The sequence below is a fragment of the Cygnus olor genome, chromosome 5 (genome assembly GCF_009769625.2).
Source record: "Cygnus olor isolate bCygOlo1 chromosome 5, bCygOlo1.pri.v2, whole genome shotgun sequence".
NCBI classification, from domain to species: domain Eukaryota; kingdom Metazoa; phylum Chordata; class Aves; order Anseriformes; family Anatidae; genus Cygnus; species Cygnus olor.
Window position 1 is genome coordinate 24,007,749 of NC_049173.1, and position 21,956 is coordinate 24,029,704.

Genomic DNA, 21,956 nt, shown 5'->3' on the forward strand with positions numbered 1-21,956 from the left:
CTTCAGAAGGTTCTCCAGGCAGGATGGAAATGGTGTTCCAGACACAGTGGTCTACCCTTGGCATCTAGAAATTGCCCAGAGCATCAATAATACAAAGCCATTTTCATATTTGCTCTAGCTCTTGAACACTCAGCCCATCTTTTCTCCTTACAGTTGTGACAACGGAGTCTTATGCCTGTCAGTGCAAAGCAGTGAAAGAAAATCTTAAATGTAGTAATAACAAAATATGCAGGAAGCTTTAAGAAGATTTTCAGGGTTGCAGAAAAACTTGCACTCTGCATCAGGGTCAGTGGCCATGTCTCCTGCACACTGAAAGCTCTTAAAAGAAATTAACATATTTCTCCAAAAGAAAGATGAAGATTCTCCAAAATATTTTTTTTAAGTCCACTAACATGCTATTTCTTTGGTAACTGTATCTCATGAGAAGACATCCAGTAGGAGAGGAATTTAGTCAAGATGAAGCCTTGATGGGGTCTGTTTGTTACAGAGCGCACAATTGCCAACACAATTTCAAAACCCCACATTTGGAAACATAACAGAGAAACGTAACAGTGACCCAGCCTGAAGCACTACCCATGAGGAACAGAAGTCGAAGCAGAACCGTGTCACCCAGTGACAAGTGACAAAGAACCATGGAGACTATGGACAGTTCTAAGGCTGTCTGAGGCACTGGAAGGGAATGCCCTGAACTGGTGCAGAAAAGCAAGCAGCAGCATGCCAATAGCCAAACGGAGGAGGATGTCATTGTGGTATAAGAGGCCGAAGGGAACTGCAGGTAACATATAATGCTGCAGTGATTTTAATAATAATTCTATTGTTCTAACACACTGGAAGAGCTACTTCCTTCACAAAAGCTGTGCCATATGCACTGTTTTGGGTTGGGTCTGCACAACTAAGACTCAAGTCAGTACTGCTATGTCCTAGGCGGGATTTTTCTGAGTTACCTGGTGCCGGGCTTGGCTTTGCTCCAACAGCTGTCGTGGCTGAAGTTTCTGCTGCTGAAGTTGCTGCACAGCAAAATGCAGCTGATAGTTGGGGTGTGCCAGTGGACTCCGTGTCACTGGGGTGCAGCCACTGTTCTCCATCTCTCCTTCCCAGGCAAAACGATCACTCTCTGAAGCCCTGAGAAATGAAAAGACGACATGCTTTCACCACTCTGCTTATACAGGCTCCTGCTCACAAGGCACCATTGCTTCCTAAAAACCCCTTAATACTTAGCCAGCCACGAATTTAAGTTGCTCTGACAAGTACAACACCTGATACATGTTATCATGTGCTAACTGCCACCTTGCTGAGGAGTGTTTTGAATTCCAGGCTAGGACTGCTTTACTAGCTGTAACACCATGCTTGAGGGAAACAAAGAGAGATAAAAGAGATGAGAAATTCAAAACTGGAGCATGTTGTCTGTGGCTGATTAGCACTGAAAAGAGGCAGTATTGCAACAATAAAAGAGCTGAAGATTCCCATCACTAATGAGATAAGTATTTATTTGGATTTGTAGAGATTTTGTTAATACACTAGCACAAGGCTTACACCAAGCGCACACATGCTACAGTGAGGGTGGAATAAAAGAGAGGCATGTAAAATAATATCCACAGAAGGGATAAAGGACTGGGAGGATGAGGTTGCAACTGGGGCATATTTTGACTCCACACAGTTACAATCCACAAGACCTGAGGGGACCCACAGGTTCATTTCTTTCATCATTTGAGTAATACAAGCCTTTCCCAGAGGAGAAAAGGCCTCCTGCAAAGAGGTGGGAGTTCTTACAGCCTAGGCTTACGTGGTGGAAGTTCAGCTGTGGCCTGCAACATGATAAGTACCGCCAGGAACTCACTGGCTTGCTTTGAAGTTCATAAGCCACAGCAAGAAGGCAGCACCAGCGCACTTACACACAGGACCCAGGGGCTTTGCAGAGAACAGGTGGCAGACTGACAGGGCCACAAGGTGTCCTGAAGAGGCTATGATGGCCCAGCGACCCACACACCCTGTGCTCACAAGACAGGATGCCATATGGCCTACTGAATCCTGACACTCTGGCTAATAAAACCTTCAAGCCTCAATGCTTGAGCTTCCCAAGTTTCTGCTGATCTCTGTCATGTTTCTCTCAGCCACTCTTTCCAAACATTTCCTTTTGTTTCCCAGGGCAGACTCCCCTTGTATTTCCCATGTATGTCATAACTATCTGGGATGTAAAAGACACCAAGTAACTCATGCCATGATTCAGAGTGTAGGTTATGGTTTTGGCAAGGGAGTCAACAGCAACCTCCTTGCTTCATGATACCATCAAAGCTTAGAACCTAGATTCTCTGAATGTGTCTCAGTTTCCCTTGTAATCTTCATTATCACACCAACCCCTTAAAATGCTCTGAAGAATGCTTCAAACACCACCAGAAGCAACTGCCAGCACTACGTACTCTCCCTCAAAAATAACTTAATGTGTGCCTTTCAAAGCAAATTGATGACAAGGACTCCAATTACTAAAGGGTCCCTCTCCATACTCAGCTCCTCAACAACAGAGCAGTAAGACAACCTTGTGAAAAAGGAGTTCAGCCATCAGCATTTCCACCTGCTTTTCCTCTTATGGGCCGTTGGCTGTAGGTAACCTTCTCTAGATTTCTCTGTTCAAGGGATACCGCCTTTGCTTCCTCATTCCTTTGCTTCCATCGCAGCCCAGTGCAATGCTGGATGAATTACTCTTGTGCCCTGCCACCTTTTGCTACACCTCCTCAAGATTTTCTGTCTTTCAGTTTTTTTCCTCTCACCAGCACTTGGAGAACTGTACTGTTGCTGGCAGTACTCAGGCCTTGAAACCCAAGCTGTAGAGGTCTGAATCTGGCTCTGAGGTTCACTCCCTTTGGAGAGTTTCTCCTTTCTTCTAAACCTGCCTTTCCCCTTCTGCCCTCCTTATGGAGCAGGGATCACCTCCTCTTACTGCTTTATAACATAACAGTTCTCTAACGTCATTTGATGTCTGAAAATACTGTTACAAAACTAAAATACATACACTTAATAAACATCTCTGCTTTGCAGCATTCCTCAGTTTCCCCTCCTAGAAAGCCTATTTTTTTCTCTTCCTTTCCTTCTAAGACTCTCTCAGGTGTTCTTTTCACTTTTAATTCTGTGAAAGAATCTCAGATACTTCCTCCTTTCTCTCTCCATCCTCAGACAAGATGAGCACTGGGTAACCTCTACAGTGGTTACATTCAGGACGTGTGTATTCTTTTAACCTCCCCTAGGACAGTAATGGGGTCGTGGTTCTCTGCTACGGTGCTTTCATCTGCAATTGTTCAGCTATGGATCCATGTGTGCTGCTGGCCTTCCACCACTGTCCCCTGCTGGGCACAGGATGCCACAAAAAGCACAGCTTAAAAGAACATGACAAGGCACAAGGAATCTCTGAAATACTCACCAGCTGTCTCCTCTCCAATCCCAGCAGCTCACCACATGGGTTTATCAACAGGTTGGACTCAACTCCCACCCAAAGGGTAATATCTGCTCCTTCCACAGCATAGATGCTCCATCACCCACCCAGATATTAGAGCTCCCTGGACTTCTCCCTTTTGTGAAGCAGCTGCAGTCTCTATTACCTCCAGTAAAGTCAGGGCACGCTCACAGCTGAAAAGCACAAAGAACTGTGCTGAGACCGGGAGGTGCCCTTTGGAAGATAGCTGGTGGTTACTGCAGACCAGGCCTTGAAACAAACATCGACTGCAGCAGGTATAAAGATGAAGAGCATTCAGGAGCTTCATTAAAGTCACATTAGTGCTCAGTAAACCATCTGATAAATTACTCATCAGCACTGCTGAGAGATCATGACCTTCAATACCTCTGTTTTGAACTAAACAATGTTCATTTGTCAATTTGCCTTGAGTAACTTTTTCACACCACCAATTCCTCGCTTGAGAAAAATTTGATAAGGTCACTCAAAATGTTCCTGAAGAAAGTAAGGCAACGTGGGATAAAGGGGATACCTCTCATGGATCTAATAACTAGTTAAAGCACATGAAACGAGCTAGAATAAAAGGACAGTTCCCACTAGGGTCCCATAGGAATCTGTGCTATGGTCTCTGATGTTCAAAACACTTAAAAACGATCTTGGAATAGGAAAAGAAAGAAATAAATAGAAGTCTGCTACTGGAAAACTGAAAGTTGCTGAGAAGTGTGAAAAAACATCACATTACTAAATGATCAGGCCAATTACTAGATGACATTCAACTTAACTACAAAGTTGTGCACCCAGAGAAACACAATCCTAGCTTTACACAGTGATGGAATTTGAACCATTAACTTATATTCATGAAAAGACATTATAAGTACTATAGCTTTTTCTTTGAAAACATCAGTAAAATACATTCAAAAAGGAAATGCAGTGTTAGCAGTTGTTAGGAAACGTATAGGGAACAAAACTGAGAGCACAACTATCATACAATTTAGGCTTATATTGTAGCAATCTCTTGATACTGAAGATAATTCTTCCCCATGTTTCTCCTCCCATCTCAAAAAACACACAGTAGAACCGGAAAACTACAAAGAAATGATGCAAAGATGATCAAAGGTATGGAACAACTTATGCATTGAGAAATGACTAAATAAATAAGGACTCTTCAGCATGGAAAAAAAGACAACTGAAAGGAAGTATGAAAAATATCTTTAAAATCATGAGCTTCAGGGAGAAGAAGAATGGGAAACAATTACTCCTTACACTATAAAACAGGGAAAAACAAATGAAGCCATCAGGTGGGCAGGTTAAAACAAACTAAAGGAGGCACTGTTTCTCAGCACATAACTAAACTGTGGCTGCCTTCTTACTACATGAAGCTAAGGATGCCAAAAATTTACAGGGGTTCAAAAATGATTAGACAAACTAATGGAAGCAAGAGCCACTAATGTTATTTCTATACAAAGATACCAACTCCTGGCCAGAAAACCACCGAGTCCCATAGAGTACTGGGGAATTACTGGCTCTTCCTTTGGGATCTTCCATAGGGCACTGTCTGAACAGGGTACTGAACCACACAGTACTCGTGCTCTGAGGCAATGCAACCAGTTTTGTTTATGCTTCGGGGGTCTGAAACTAAACCTGTATCAGGTCTCAGTCAGAAGTTAGAGAATTCAGTCAAGTTACACAATTCATTCTAGAAACTAATATCTCTTCCAACGTCTCTCATATCTACCTCCAACTCAGAACCAGCAATGCATAAATTCAATCCTTTGATCCAAAAGAATGCTTGGGAAGCTAAAGATTGAGTCAAAAATGAAAAGAAGGAGAAAAAATTGATGTAAACGAAAACTACACTGAAGGTGGACCTGCTGACAGCCAAACTGGCTTTGTGCCACAGATGTGGTATACAGTGACTGCAGTCTGTAGTACTGAGGGCCGCTGACAGAATGGCAAAACTGCAGTATCATTTCCTTGATCCTCATTTCTTTTGTTTTGATATATCAAGCTAAGGATTAACTGTTACAGGAAGACAAACAATGCAGACTGATGGTCCAGTTTTTAAAAACGCACTAAGATTGCTGCCTGGATCTAACATTTGTTCACTTAAATGGACTCTGAAATGCTTTCATTTAGTTTCTAACCAGTTTTAATACATTTTTTTTGTAACTAATACATGATTTATAGACTACAATAATTTTTTTAGGACAGAATATTGCTCAGGTAAGCTTAGTTTAAACTACCCGAGAGAACACTCTTGAAACTATGCCTCCAAATCTTTAGGAAGATCTAAATGAAAAAAAAAATAATAACAACACAAAACAAATCCCCCAAAACTGCCTAACCTTTTTGTGCAGTGTAGACAGGCTGATATGCAACTCCCTGCAGTTCCAATACTTCTATTCCATACAATGCAGCACAAAAGCACTTACTTTTTCCTAGATATGCTACTGAAAACAGTTGTTTGCCTGAACAGATTTCACTCTCATGGCCTGCAAAATCCTTCTTTATTGAATATGCTTGTTAGATACCATGGGTTTTCCCTCTTTATAGATGGAATTCGATACAAATTCACTGTGCATAACTTCAAACTTCTATAATGTAAGCATTAAATACTTACAACAGAAAGCTTGCATATCTGGAAGTCTTCAGATCCCTTTCATATAGAGGTAGTTCATCAGCAGTTTTGGAAAGTCCCCATATAGGATATTACCAAGTTGCTGATATTACATCAGAGGCCAAGCTTCCCTTGGTACAGAAGAACTGGGCTTACGGTCTGAGACTCAATGTGCTGCTGCCAGTGACGTGCTCCAGCCCTCAGCCTATTTGCCATGCTCATAGGAATGCCTCCATGGTGCGGATCCTCAGCCTCTGCCTGTCAGATGATTTATTAAAGCATGATAGCACCTTTGTGCCCTTCCTGAAGTTAGCTTTTCTGCTGAGGGAAATCCGCAACAGACTCAGCGCAGTAATGAAGGCTGAAAAAAGGCTGTAGAGGACCTCACAGCTTAATGGATCCTGAAGAGTTTACATGGTAAAGAGACTCTAAAAATGCCCCAGCTGATGGAAAAGCTTTTTCACAACTCACACCTTTTTAGACAAAGCCAAAAATAACCAGATGAAAACTCACACCCCCAGTGGAAACAAGGCTTCATTAGAGTTGGTACGCACAGGCCTGCTTGTTTTCAGTTGGGGATTATTACTTGAACATTAACGATTCCCTGAATACAGATTTGCTCACATGTACAGATGACAGATATAGGCATAGATGCACACACACGCAAATGGGAAACAGAAATTCCTGCCTCTGCCACCAGAAGAGATTGGGTTTCATTCTGTCAGCCGGGCTGGTTGTGAGCAATCTTCTCACAGCTTGCTCAGGATTATTTATGGGTTGCTTAGTTTAGAGACCTGGCCAGGATTCAGACCTTCACTATGTACAGGAAATCTCAGCCTCGGCATTATGGCCCATCCTTTGTAAGCAAAATTTTGTCCTTCCAGCAGCTCTTAGGGCTACTCAGTATTTTTGGCAAGAAAGCCACTGTGTTCCTTTCTTTGAACTGCAGTTTTCATAAAGCCTGGGCTAGAATTCCCTCTTCCTCTTCACTGACAGCACAAGACCTTTCTGCTGCAAACTTTCTGCCTCACAAAAGGCACAGGTTTGCTTTCCACAGCAATTTCAACAGAACTCCATGCTATTATGAGCCCAGCCCAGCCTAAAAGTGCTAGAACACCACAGACCAACCTTCAGGTTCACTGCTTCCAAATTCCCTTTGCTGCTTTGGTTCTCTGCAAGGACTCTTTCCCAATTCATTGGCTCTCTTCTGATGTAAGCAACCCTTTCACAAACAACTACCTACACCTAAAATACTAAATGCTAATGCATTTCTTCTGTAAGGAAGAGATGGGGTGATCAGCTCTTACAAAAAAGGAGGATGCTGGCTTCTGTCCCCACTTCAAATGGATTTAAAGGGAATACCAAGGATTGAAGCTGCAGTCAGGACCTCAGAATGCCATTTTTTGAGAATCTCGTAGCAATCTTGCAGTTACTATCTGACACACAGCAAGACCCTACTGAAAGAATGACTTTAATTTCTATTTCAGCTGAAGCCTTCTTCCCATGTCACAGCTGGGCACTTATTTGATACTGACTCCTGTGTGGCAGGCAACAATACCAATTCATGCAGTATGCTGGTGTTCTCCATATATCACCTACTAAGCAAGAACTTTTGAAACATTTGAAAAGTGCCTACATCCTACTGAAAGGCAATGCAAACTGTGCTCAAATTACTTGTGAAAATGGTGCTTCAGCAGTCTTGAAAAAAAATTCTTTATGTTTAACCCTGCTTAGTTTGTAAGAATTGATAGGATCGCAGCAGGAATCAGTAGAGCTGGAGGTCTGGCAAACAGAGAAAAAAAAATTATTCTCCTTTTAGATGAGGAAACAAGCTGACAATGATCTTTTACATCCTTTCCTCTAAAGGCTGGAGCTGAGGAATAGCAAGGGCCCTTGCTGGCAATAAGTGAACTCAGTGCATTTATAAATCAGTGCTCCCACCTTGCCAAGGAACGCAAGACAATCTCAGGCAGTAGTTTCTTGCCCACGGGGCATTCAGGTGGTATGACACGTCCAGGAAGCTTCCAGTACAAAGCTCTGGTGGGCACCAGCTGCTAGAAAGTAGTTGGAATAATAACTAATGACTCTGTCTAGCGTGGCAGCTCCCAGCATCCTGCTGACTTATGTTCAGGCACTCAGAAAAACATAGAACATTTTCTTTGGCACACTACAAGCTTCTTCCATCCCTAACAATAGGCCCTAGATTGGGGCTGGCTATGGAGCAATGATAAACATAGTGGGACAAAGCCCAGGACGCTGGGGGCCTGGCTGGGGTGCAGGACTGTCGGGCCTCTCACAGCGCCGCTTGCCTCAAGGCCTTTCTTTGTCTCTTCTCCCTCTTTCCCTCCCCTCAGCTTCAAAAGCAATAAATTACACATTTAAAAACAGAGCAACAAGCCTTTCAGAGTGGTTTGCTCCTGTCCTTTGCTGTTATCAGCAGTGTCTATGAAAGTATCGCTTTGGTACGGTTTAGTCAGCAAGAGCCTGCGTTTTAGCATGGTCTGCAGGTGTGACTGCTGAAACGTGCCAGCCCTAAAACACAGAGGTAAAGAAAGGTAGCTTTCCGAAAATCCACGGGAACAAAGCATTTTTGATATTCCTAAGTGAGCTCTGCCTGGGACTTTGGAGGCCTCCTGAAGACCAGGGAGGTGTCCAGACCTCTCCCTGGCAGAGGTACCTCCAGCCGGGGAAGGGGCAGGAAGCAGCTGGCCCGTATAAAAGGAAGATGCCATCATCTGGCCTACAATCTGCTTTCACGCTCTGCAGGAGAAGCCAAGGAAAAACTTTCAAAGTTAATGAGCAGCCTGTCAAGGCTGCATTGGCACAGTAAACGTGTGGAACAGCATTTTGGGTTCAAATCCAGTTCAAAGTGACAAATACAATCTCCCACAGTGAAGGTGTTGCAGAGATGCAGAAGAGTTTCTGTCTCTGACCATCAATCAAACTTTTGCTTCTTAGTGATGAGGCACAGATGCAGGCAACTTGTAATAGGTTCAGCCTTAGCTCTTCGGCTCCCTGCTTTCTCAGCAGCCCAACCTGCTTCTGCCTACACAGCAGGTAAGAGAGGCACCAGGACATCTGCTGTCCCATGGCGCAAAGATACAAGGCCCATGTGAAAAGCTGGTTTAGGGAAAGAACTGTGGGTTCTGTGGATTTAATACAATTCCCAGATCCAGATCCATTCACAGGTTAACTGTAATAGCTACCAGAGGCACAATTCAAACATCCCAGAACATTTTAATGTGCCTAATTATTAGCAAATGTCAGGAGTCCCCCTCTGCTATTCCCACAATTCCTCCTTTCCACTGAGAGACTTGATGTTGTTACAAGAATTTTATTCAAAAACAAAGATGTGAGCAACAGCATCCAACTCATCTCCTTGTGGTGCAAGATCAGCACATGTTCCAGTGGCTGGAGGAGCTCCTGTGTCACACCCTCAGCTGCACAACATCACAGGCAGGTACACATTCAAAGTCCAGAATTTTCCCTGAGATTCCCCATTAAACTTAGATTTTCTCTGTTTTACTGTAAAACCTTCTCCTTACTTCGGGTCCAAACCTTCCCTCCTAGACTGATGCCTCCTTTGAGCTTAGCCAGCCTTAGCAACCTTAACTCCATCTTCTTCTTTAACTCATTCCCTTAAAACCCTTGATCACAGATTGCTTTTCTATGCACTTTCTCCACTTTATCAGTATTTGGGGCTAGGAGGGTGCTCAAATCTGAACACATTATTCCAGATGTGCATACACAATAGCTATAGAGGGAAAGCCCTTTACCTTCCTGCTTCTTTATTTTATTCTACAAGTACTATCCAAGTTACTGAGCTTTCTTCTTTTCTGGTATATGCTGCTACATAATATAACATGCTTTATTTCCTGCTCCCTGGCTTCTGTGAATTATTCCTGCTTTTTCCTTGCTATTGAGTAACCTGAGTTTTTGGAGCAAAACGAGGTTCTTATAATAAATACAAAGTACTGCCTGCTAAATTCTTCTGCAGATCAGGAATTAAGTGCACTTTAGGGTCCTAGATCTCTGTACAGGCAAGGCCATGAGGGTAGCAGGTTCGAAATGAGATGCATCCAACAGCTTTGTGGCAGTCTAGCAGAGGAAGAACAGGCTGTGATTATGGAACACCAGCAATCCTCTGCAGGTGAGCCCAAATCTACTTCAACTATTCTGAGATTTAGCTGGTATTATCAACCTGTTATTTAGAGGAGCATTAAACTTGCCAGTCTTAGTAAATGAAATGAAACATTTACCCTTCTGTAGAGCTATTTTTTTCTGCTGGGCCCCTACCAGCATTTTTGGCTCCAGTCTCTCTGATCTGGGGAATATGTGGCAGGTAAAAAACAGCTTGTTTTTCTTCTCTTTACACATGGCAGCTTTGAAATTCACAAGTAGAAAGGCTAAATCAAGAAGAAAACTAGCAGCCAGCTGGCTGTAAAGTTCAATGCCTCCATGCTGTTGTGGTTCAGCAAGCCACTGGAGAAGCGACGAAGGCAAGAGAGTGCATCTCCTCTGTGTGACCTAGTTTAACAAGATCACGTAGCCTCAGTTAGCACAAACACTGGGGTGAACCATATTGAGGGGAAGGTGCTGGCCTCATGATCCCTGCACATACTTTCATACCTGCAAATGCAGGCAAGGCCTGCAAAAACATTTTAATAACAAGATATACTAACACAGAAGCCTGGTATCATTCTGCTCTTGTAAGGGGAATCTTGGTGAAGATTACCTACTTAAATTTCTGATATGAAATTCAGATGGAGCAGATAAACTCTGAGTGAATTCACCTCACTACTGTCTTGCTCTGCTTAGTCTACAATACATAATTCAGACTTGGATAAAGGGCTATGTAAGTACCCACCTTAAATTTGCTCATTTGTCCTAGTCCAGGGAGTTTCTGGGGTGAATACACAAACACACGCACACTCCACACAATTCAACACACCACAGACTCAAATGCAATGCTGCGCCACTTACAAAGATGGGCAAGGTATTGCTTGATACAGACATTCCACTGTAAAATCCTAGCATGGATAATGGATCAAAACAAACCATGGCTTGCACAGGCAGTAGGTGAGCCTACTGAAAACCAAACTGGAAGAGACCGATGGGCTCCGATCCTGACTATATGTTTATTAGTGCTTTATCCAAGCAGATTTTGCATTTCAGGATAACAGCAGTATCACAAGAGGATGAAAACATAATAAATGGGCACCACTCTCTGTCTAGAACATGCTTATGACTGGGTCTGTAATTGAAGATACTACTCTGCCACTCTCCTGGAAATGCATATTCCCTACCTCTCTCCAGAGGTGCAAGGGTTAAGCCGGGACCAGTAGGTTAGCCCTGCACCCTGTAATGCCTCCTTTGAAAAGCCGCTCACAGTTTACAGGGAAAGAGTGAGTGCAGCTGCTGTCCCAGCCAACATTTGGTTTCTATTACAGTGAATAAAAATCTCCCCCTCCCCCTTTTCTTTTTTTTTTTCCCCTTTTATATTAAAAGTCCATCAAACACTTTTTTTTTCTTCTTAATATTTTCCATTAAGTTTCCTCCTGCGTAGGCTTTCCCAGAGTGCTGTGCTCCTTGCTCTATGTGCTCAAGCAGCAGCTGCAAGATCCCACTGAATCGGAGAATGGGGAGCGGAGCAGCTCAGGCCCCTTATTCAAGTCTCAGGACGCAAATGAAAACTTACAATTGGGCTAAACTAGTGAAATACAGAGCATTTGAGAAGAAAAAACAAAACAGGCTGTTGGGTTTGGTAGGATTAGGATGCGTGAGATGGGAGAGAGTGCTCAAACCACTCTGCCCCTGCTCAAGAGCAGAAATACTCTGCAGAGCTGAATGACTCCACCACTATCAGCCTCCCAGAAGATGCAGGACAGGATGGCATTACACTGCAGGGCTTCAAGGGTTCCTCCACAGTTGTCTTGGACAAGTCTCATACCTCTAAAGGCCCAAACGATTTTCTAGTTGTGTCATATGACCACAGAGTAGAAATGTCATATGCTCTTTGTTACCTAAATATTAGAAAAAATAATCTAAAGACCATCACAAGCCTCTAAATTCTAAAAAATTTGCACTGAAGTTCATGAAAGCAATCAACTTTGTTTGGCATCCAGCACACCTATCGTCTTGTTCTGTGGTAGATGAAGATACTCTGATGTGCTTCTTTTAGAGAAGACTTGATAAATCTCATAGCTTAGAGGGCCCGTTTATGGGGACAAGGCATGCTAAAGGATGGAGTTTCCTGACATCATGCCTATAAAATTTCAAGGCCAAGAATCATAGCCAGGTAACAGAACTTCACGAGAGAAGCAACACTTCTATATTTATAATCTGTATTCTTGGAGGGAAGGCCAGAATCAGTTCTGCACTTCCAGAGCAAAGATGTGCAAATTCAGCTAATCAGGGATTATGGAAAGTGTCATCTGAAAGCTGGCTGGGCAACAGTAATGTTAGGAGGAATGCTCCAGTGAAAAGTGAGTAGCAATATGGCACCAGCAAGAGACATCTGGTGTAACATAAGTGAAGCTGTATAACATTTAGCTGCTGAAAAACAAGAAAATAAGAAAAAAATACAAAATAAGAACTAAAGGTCATTTCTCTGGGTCCTTGCTGTGAGGCTGTACGGTTGTGGTTAACAGTCTCTTGTTATTCCCCAATCAGTTGATCAATTTCCCAAGCATTGATACATTGGCAAAGTAAAGGTCCTCAAAAGATCTTTTTCCTAAAAAAAGAACAACCACACAACCAAACAAGAAAACTAAAAATCATCAACCTAGTTCCAATGTAATGAAGCTAAAGGGATTTTCCAGTAAAAAAGAAGACAGACTCACATAGTCCCATAAACCTGAAGTAGTTTATATGCTCACCAAAGAGGCATCTTGAACATTCCTATCTTCCCTGTGTTATACCTTTGTTTCCTTATGTAGTTTCTGATCTCCTCATCCCCCAGATAGATTTAGATAATGTAATAAGGTACGGCAACAAATGGACTGGATTTGAGTGGCAACAACAAAAACCCCGCTGCACTGCTTTCTCAAAGCTGCCTATGGATCTGTCGACCACTACAGCCACCAGAAATTGGTGATGACATACCAGGTCTGGCCTATAAGGAACTGCAAGAACAGAATGGAGACACCTGTTTTTATAAAGCCTCACCTGAAAAAGCAAGCTGTTCAAGTACTACAGAGCAAGAATCTCCTTATTTCTGGCACCTTGTCCCCCAACGATTAACACCACAGAAGCACGTTCCCTTGCCAGAGGAGACTATTCCAGTTTATGACAATTTTGGCCTCCTTGCTGTTCTTTTGTTTTAAGCTATACAGAAGGCAGCCCCCCATTCCACTCCCAATATTGCTCCATAAATTTCCAGCTCCTATTGGGAGCACCTACCTCTACTTCTGCCGAAAAGAACAGAGCTGAAGAACAGCCTACAGCATCTCCAGTAACCCAATGTCTCGATAAGAAGAATCACTGAGGAGTTCACATCATCATAAAGGAGTTCGATATTCAGTGGAATAAATGGAATTACAGCACATCCCTTCTGGCAGAGAAAAGCGAGTTAAGGGGAAGCTCCCAGCAAACCGCCTCCAGCAGTGAATGGTGTCTGTCCCTGCTTTGACAGAGGCTTTATGAGGCCTTCGTTCAGCCACCACATTTCTCTGTCTCACTTTCCCTCACTGGAAAGAAGATCTGGTCCCTCTAGTTTCGGCAAGGAGTTCTGGGACACCACGGATATAAAATTCTGCCTATTTTATATGGGCATCTCAGAACAAAACATTAAAATTACTATGATTATTTAGGGGGGGACCACTGTCCTGGTGTAACTATTTAACTATTTCCTGGCTGGAATTGTTAGTTAAAGCAGAAGAGAGGCAGGGAAACAGTAATTAGGAAAGCAAAGAAAACTAAAGTGAAACAAATTTATTACTCTAATAGACCCAAGCAAGTGCAAGGTGCTTCACTGTGGCAAGAAGAACTCTAACCCAAAGGGTACAATAAAGCAACACTATTGCTAATAAGCACACTCTTGGTTTAATTAATTTTATTTCCCCTCTCTCCATCCTGGCATGTGTAAAGAAGAACGCAGTGCACGAAGCCGGGGGCAGAAGTGCTGCACCAGGCTGAGGCAGCATACCTGGCAGCTGCTAAAACAAAACTTCAAAGTCTCAGCTCCCTTTGAAAACCCATCAGGCAAGAATCACTCCTCCCCTTCAGCTTCTTTAGGAGCTGGTACACTTAACCACTTCAGCATGTTTGGCAGTTCTACCGCTGCTTCCAAAGCAGGTGCTGCAGTGGAAAACTGTGGGAGAGCCCCAAATCACTCAGTTGTCTCCCTTTTTCCCCAGCTGGCAGCAGCGTGTGTGCTGACCAAGCAGTCCAGCTGATGGACCACAACTAGGTGCAGCGAGCAGGGTATTTGTGATTACACCACTGAAAACACAGAAAAAGGCACACGCTCACCTGGGTTGGCAGTATCTTTCTCCAGGAAACTGCCAAACCTGATGACAGACAAAGTCTGTCATTAATGGAAAGTAAATAAAAGGATGTTCAGATAGTTACATTGTACGGTACAAAGAACTGGCATGCTCTAGGAGACAGTTCCCAGACTTGTCTAGGATTTGTTGAAAGATCCCGCTCTGTCAGACCCTGTTTGCAACAGATGCTCAAGTTGCACAAAAACTTATTTAGATCACCTAGCACTTGAAGTCTTACACACAAAAATTCTGCCTCTGCATACAACTGCAGGCTAGGAGACTAAGCACTGGTTAAATTTGCAGCACCTATAAAAAGGTTTTAGATTCAGTCCATTTGAGCAGGCACACATTTTTGCAATGCTTTCTCCTCCAGTGTGGCCAGAAGAGTCTACTCTACATTTGTGCCAGCTCTGCTGGTCATCACAACTGCACACTACATCCATTTTTTTCCCCTCAGGGGTTCGAGAAGGATAGAAACCTAGGGATGATGCTGTTCTCTAGGGGATACAACTTTGCTTCCTTAATGACTGATTCTCAGCAGGCTTTCAATTGCCTCTAGGCTGTACATGGGTGTTGAATATTTCTAATGACAGTGAAAACCAAAAGCCGAAAGCAGGTATCTTCAGAGAAGTGCAATAACTTTCTTAGGAATTTGTGGTTAAAGATGAAAAAAAGTTATGCAATCCTATATTCCAGTCCAACCCAAACCCTTTTTCTAGAGCCAAAATGGAATTGTTTCCTACAGCGTACAGAGAAAATTGTATAATTAGTCAGAAGCTCCCAGACTCAGGAACACAGATGGGAACCATGGAATCAGTACCTCAGGAATTTCACCGAGTGATTGCATGTAATGCTAAGCATGAGCACATCAAAGATGCAGCTGCAGATGCTAAACCCTTATAAGGCCAGACTAAAATATCCCAGCCACTTAGAAGAATAATGCTCTTTCAAGATTCCCCTCCTAGCACACATAAGGCACACTAGGAGAAAACAACAACAACAGTGTCAAATGTCCAAACAAGAAGTCTCCGCTACATGTCACTTCTTTATACTTGACGCCTTTTGTGTTGTTTCAGCCCATGTTCTAAACAGAGTAGGCTTTTCTCAAACCAGCAGAACCTCTACATAGCTACAGACTCATTTTCTGTGAAAAGACAAACATGGCCTCCAGATGGCTTGAGCTGAACATAGCAACATTTGCAAGGAGGATAATCTGCCAGTTGTGTACTGTGCTTATGGCTCTCTAGAGACTAGTCAGAAGATAAGACAGTAAGCAACCTCTCACAATGGACATCAGAAAAAGGTTGAAAGTAAATCAAAAGAACAGGTGTTATCTGGTTTTGCTACCTAACAATGTATACAAGTGGCACAATCTATGAAGTTATGTGATATCAGGAATTTAGATAATTTCAGAGAGAGACCTACAGACAAAAAAAAAAACACAACAACACAACAGCACAGTTCTTTCCTTCCACAGAAATGCTATTCAATAACACAAGCCTAATGATATCTATGCTCAGGTATTCAGTTTCCACAATGAGGTCATAACGTTTACAAAGAATTTATTCTACTTAGAAAACATCAATAAAGCAAATCACGGCACTACAACCCATATGCATCGTACCAGTCTAGAAATCTGTGCATAACTTTAGTTCTCTTTACTAGCAGAGGATACTTTCATATTTAAATCATTTAGGTGAGCATCAGGAAAGCAGAATTTCACATAGAAATGGAAAGATGACTGACATTCAGAAAATAAAAAAAATCAGTTACGCAAAAACAAAGTCCTGAACAGAAGGACAAAATACTTAAAAAAAAAAAATAAAATGGATTGGATCCAAATTTCTTGAAATATACCAAAATAACCCAACTATTAAAACTGGGCAGCCTTTTGTTTCATAAGGGATAAGCTCTAACTTTATTGGTATTTTGAAAACAGAAGCCTAGTGGGATCACTGTCAGTAAGAATCAAAATCTCACCTTCTTGGAGAAAATTATTAGAAAAGTACTGCATACAGTATCTCCAGAAAGAGACGTGTGTATCAATGCACGACATCTTAAGAACAACAGCAAAGTCTCTTGACTATCTCTTCTGGGGGTTCTTGGAGAGTTTCTAGAGCCTGTGCTTAGATCTTCCATATACACATTTTTCTGTGTTTGTTTTCCTCACAGTGACTGAGATTGTGTTTCTCTTTACCATGTTGACTGCTGAAGTTGAACAGCCCTTGACTACTGTCCAAATTATCATCCACCTGAAGGTATTTATGAAGAAAACCAAGTCTTCAGCATCATTAGATTGTCAAAGAATCTTACAGCCAAGTGCCTGCTAGTGGAGCTGAGATCAGAAACATATTGAATACAAACACACTTTCAAACCAAAGTTACTTCAAGCTTTTTCCTTAAACCAGTTTCAGGTCTTTTAGGGAACAGCCATGGGAAACAGAAGTCACAACACAGCAAGCTGTATGTTGTCTTCATTAAGTACTGGAAAGTCTTCATTTGAAATTCAGAATTATTGCTTGTAAGTGTCACAAGCCATAAATCCTAAATAGTCATTCATCAGGACTATAAAGGACTAACATGGGTGTCTAACCTGACCTTCTGACTAATGCGAAGAACATTATTCCAGTTATGCTGTCATGTGGCTAAAATCTGAAGTGTGGATGTAAAAGTTCAAAGAGCTTCTACAAATGCCAAGCCTTCACTGGTATGAATGTTTCCTCCTTGTGCATCTACACTCAGTCAGCAGCAATAGCAAAGAAAAATACTCAAACTTATTTCATTTCAGGTCTCAGCATCTGCAGCTTTTCAAAACACTGACTGAAGACAAGCTGACACCTCTCTACTCATCAGCATCATTTTCCCAATACCAAAAACAAAGAAACAACAAAACAAATAAACAAACAAACAAGACGGTCCAGACCCGAGACTCTTCAGATAGCCTGCCAAACTGGAAGTTTTCTGAGATAGATTTTGACAAAACTCCATTTCCAACATTAAAGACATTCACAGCTCAGCCTGGCTACAGTCTTCACAGGGCAGATTATCATCAAATGTGTTTTTTCGCTCAGTAACAACCAAATAAAGACTTTTTTTTCCTGCATACAAAAGGTTAAGACCACATAAGCCACAGCCGTTTTGTTCAAAAGGGTGACTCTTGCCCAGGTCGAACACCCCTGACAGACAGCTGCCAAGTAGCACGCGCAGCACTGCCAGACACAATCTTCTTGGACTAACTTTTTAGTCAGGTCCCACGTGCCAGACAGCAGATAGATAGAAAGGGCAGTGAAAGACATTTACTGAGCCAGATACAATCTATAATTCAGGCAAAGAAGCCATGCAACATCATGGATACCAGCAGCTGGAAACAAACAGCGTCTCTGATAAGGCCTCTCACTTTGAAATTCTTCTTACTAAAGGCTCTTGTCCCAGGGCCAGCTTTCAGTAGACTTGGATCAGCCAGGCTGCCTTGGCCTCTCCCCACCTGGTTTGCTGTGGACAGTAATTGGATGAGAAATGTTAATAAAAGTTCAGAGAGTGCAACAGGAGAGTGTCTGGAAACTGCGGTATCTTTAAACATTACCTGGTGGGTTTGCTTGGCTGTTGTTGTTGTTGTTGTTGTTGTTCGGGGGATGAAGGGAGGGTGGAGGTATTTTGTTTTGTTTTTCCATCCTCTAAAAGAGGATATCCATCTTTCAACTACCGTTACAGAATTAACCCCTGGAAACAACTGCTTGTGATAAAGGACCCTGGATACTTTGGTATTTCCATATAGGACTTACTTTATCCTGCCATTGCAGAGCCTACCTTTATCAGAACACTTAAAATCTTTGCAACTGGTGCTGGTTCTGGACAGTCCAACGTCCAGCCTTCCTGAGACACTGAAACGCATTATGGGTTATCACCAATCAAATCCTCCTGCCCACAACATTTTGGTCAAACTACTCACCGTCTGAGAGCATACAGCACTGGGTAAAGACTAAGAAAATACTACTAATCACCAGTGTTACTCAGTATTATAATTCACACTACTCCCTAAACAAAAATCTGGCATTCCACCGTGGAGTTCTAGTTGCCCCATCTTCTTCCATGTGGAGTTCTAGTTGCCCCATCAACTTCAAAGACCTATGAGCTAGTGAGCAGCATCTCCAACAAAGCTGTCACCACGTACACAGGAAAGCTGAAATACTTCCCAACTTCTTTATGCTTTTATTTTCCCCCATCCTCTATTTTCAAAAGAGGTTTTTGTTAAATGCCGGAGCCCTGCATGGCTCACAAACAGCTGCTGACTGATACCTGCAGCCCAGAGAAGCCCCGGAGAATAACAGGCTGTCATGAAGCCAACAACATACATTCACAAACTCCTGTGTCAGCTACAAAATTTCCCCAGTCTGAAAGGTGGGGAAAATTAGGTGACAAAGCAGGATCTTCATAGGAAGGGCTGACTAACACTTTCAGGGATAAGAAAGGGGTTTCTCTGTGCTCTTGGAAGGGAATTCCCGTTTATATCACAGGATGAAACACCAAAAAGAGTGTTGTGTTCACCCTGAGTAAACCAAGCCAAAGCATGAGCTTGGGCTGGATGGAAAATGTGAACATGCATTGGTGGTGGAAACTTCACTGCACAAGGGAAGGTAGCCCCAAAACAAAGCCTAACAGGAAGAAGGAAAAGCCTTTGGCCCCTTTTGCTACCTCCTGCTCTGGCATTCTTACTTGGTCACTGAAAATTGATTTTATCTGAGCTTGACTTCAGGCCCTTTGGTTGCTGACTTCCAAGAGTCGTCCAGGGACTGCACCACATGAGGGCTGCCTTCTGGAAAAGCTTTCCACGTGGATCTCAGATCTAACCCTGCTCCCAGCATCTGACAGGCTTTCTGAGATTATAGAATACCAGTAGCTCCAACATCAGAGAGACCTTTCAAGACCTTTGCACTTACCAGTAACCAAACTTTCAACAAACCTTTCTAACTCTAAGACATCTTTTCTTTTCCTCCTCTAAGCATTTTCAGTTATTTATTTATTTAGTGAAAAGGTATAGGGCAGACCCAGAAACCTCCAAAACACAAAATACTCACAGAGTTCAGCCTCAGGACAGCCCTGGAGAGCATGAGGCAAACGAAGGAAAGGTTGCTAACCTGTCTTGTCCGTCATAAGACTGGTTTACAAAGGGACTTTCCATTTTTACAAAGCAGCATTCTGTTGTGTGTCTGGCAGGGAGGATACTGAACATGCAGCTCGGAGGTTTCGAGTGCCTCGCTGTGACCCACAGGAATAGCACAGTTCAAAGATGGGCCCATTCAATCCCTCTGTTCTTAGGCCAGATGGACCTGCCCTACAATCAATGCCAGAAAGGACACTCTTCTGGGAAACTTCCCAGTGCCCTTCTCAGCTGCACAACTGTGAACTAATTCCAGCGGCTATGGCATGGTAGCATGGCTTTCATTTCCACCTCACTACCTGCAAGGCAAAGCAATCGACAAAACTTGTGGTCCCTGTGTGAGAAAGAGCCAGGGATGGATAAAAATATTGCTGAAGAACTTCAGAAAGGGGAGAAACCAGACATTCGTGGGATTCCCTGACAGCTCCGTGCAGAAGGAAGGGCTGGGCTGGAAAAAACAGGGCCCCAGGTTCCTGCCAAGCTGTCTGAGGCCCGTCCTTTCCAAATAGCTCAAAGAAACAGCCAAGGCTCCCTTGTAACCCTTTCAGAGCTCCTCTAGAAAGAAAGAGTGCTCTGGGCAGAGCAGCCCCCAAAGAGCACCAGGCTACTGGGGTTCCCTCTTTCCTAGAAAGCTGCGGGCAGCAGAATTCTCCCCAAGAGCTACTGAAGTGAGAGGTACAGCCACATTAACCCTCTGAATGCCACTCTAAAACAACTATTGTAATGGCAATTGGAGGTTTAACTAAATGCAGAGAGAAGGGAGATCTGCTGATCACTTGGCAAGATGAAATATCTAGAACCCACACAGGATATTTCAAAGAGATCATGGATGGCAGAGGGCGAGGTTAGGAGGCAAGTAGTGCAAGACACTAAAAGATTTCAACAAGCTCTATATTAAATTAAATGCTTACTAGAATGGAAAACAGCATGTGACTTCCATCACAGCCAACAAAATCCACTGGTGGCAGCTAAAAGCCAGGAAGAGGAGAGTTCACGAGTGAGGAATTAAAAAAAGAATTGTATCAGCACAAACTGCCTATACCTGTTGCTCAGTTTTACATGAACTGCAATAGTCAAAGAAAAACAACTGCATATTAATAAAATCCAGTGTTTAGCATGGTCAGAAGCCAGCAAGGTGTAAGCATATGTAAGTTATGAGAGATAAAAGTTAAAAAATGATAGTGTCACATAAAATCAATGTTTTACTCCTACTTGATGTACTGTTTTCATTCCTTGTCATCTCCATAAAGACAGACAGCTAATTATTAGAGGGTTGGAAGATTTCCATTTAGGACTTGAAGAGAATGGGACTGTTTAGTTTAGGAGAGACAAATAAGAAGGGAGATGATAGAAACATACAGAATAAATAGTGCAGAAAATAAATCAAGCATCTCTGTCTGCCTTCACATAATAAGCGGGCAGAGACTTTTAGCAAATTTGGAAAAAAAACAAAAAATGAAAAAAAATTTCTGCATAATATGAAATTTACCTGTGGAACTCACTGCTACAGCTCATGAATGAGGCAACAACATTCCCAAAAAATAAAAACATGATTAATGGTAACACCCACAACTAGACTATGTAGAAAAGAAAATATGGTGAGAACTACAAGTCAGCTGTTAGCAGCTGGGGGGCAATAGCAAGCTTCCCCTAGAGGCTGGGAATTTCTTTACTGCCAATCAAAAAGGCCCTCTGCTTTCACTGAAGACATTGGTGGTAGTTACTCTGAAACACAGGACAGGAGAACCAGAAAGATTAGCAAATCCTACATTTACGCTGGGGTAAGGTCAGTTTGTGTAGGCAGCTGAAACGAGAAAACCAAGAACCATTCTGCAGTACTGCCTTCAGGGAAGGTATGAAACCCCTATCGCTCCCCTCCACCTACCAACATGGGCTGCTCGCTGGGAATAAGGGGAAAGATTGTCATGCCTTCTCTGAAAGGAAGTCATGCAGTCAGAGCCAGGTGCAGGAAGAGAAACCTGTCCCCTCACCTCACTAGAACTACTTGCAAAAAGCACAGCTGCCCGGGCTCAGCAGACAGGTGGAGGCGATGCCGACACTGTGCCCGCTTCGCTCGGCTGGAACCAGCCCAAAGGAGGCCCCCAGGCTGCGGCTCCAGCGCAGCCTCCAGCAGCAGCCGAGCAGAGGCCACGCTCGCACGAGTCTGTTTGTGCCCTGCTCTGCCCTGCTGCAAGGCCCCAGCTCTCGCCTCCAGCTCCCAGCCCCGGCACTGGCTCCTACGCTCTCTCCCTG

At 43.0% G+C, this 21,956-nt stretch overlaps 1 protein-coding gene across 5 annotated transcripts in view; it reads right to left on the minus strand.

Moving 5' to 3' along the window:
• Positions 1 to 21,956, minus strand: part of TTLL5 (tubulin tyrosine ligase like 5) — a 126,152-nt gene that overhangs the window by 25,049 nt on the left and 79,147 nt on the right. For 4 of the 5 annotated variants that reach the window (XM_040560523.1, XM_040560524.1, XM_040560522.1 and 1 more), the window contains one exon: positions 945 to 1,122. In XM_040560523.1, the coding sequence (XP_040416457.1) occupies positions 945 to 1,122 (178 nt within the window). Of the gene's footprint in view, positions 1 to 944; positions 1,123 to 17,827; positions 18,038 to 21,956 lie in introns of those variants that run through there. The other variant, XM_040560525.1, reaches the window with a different exon arrangement.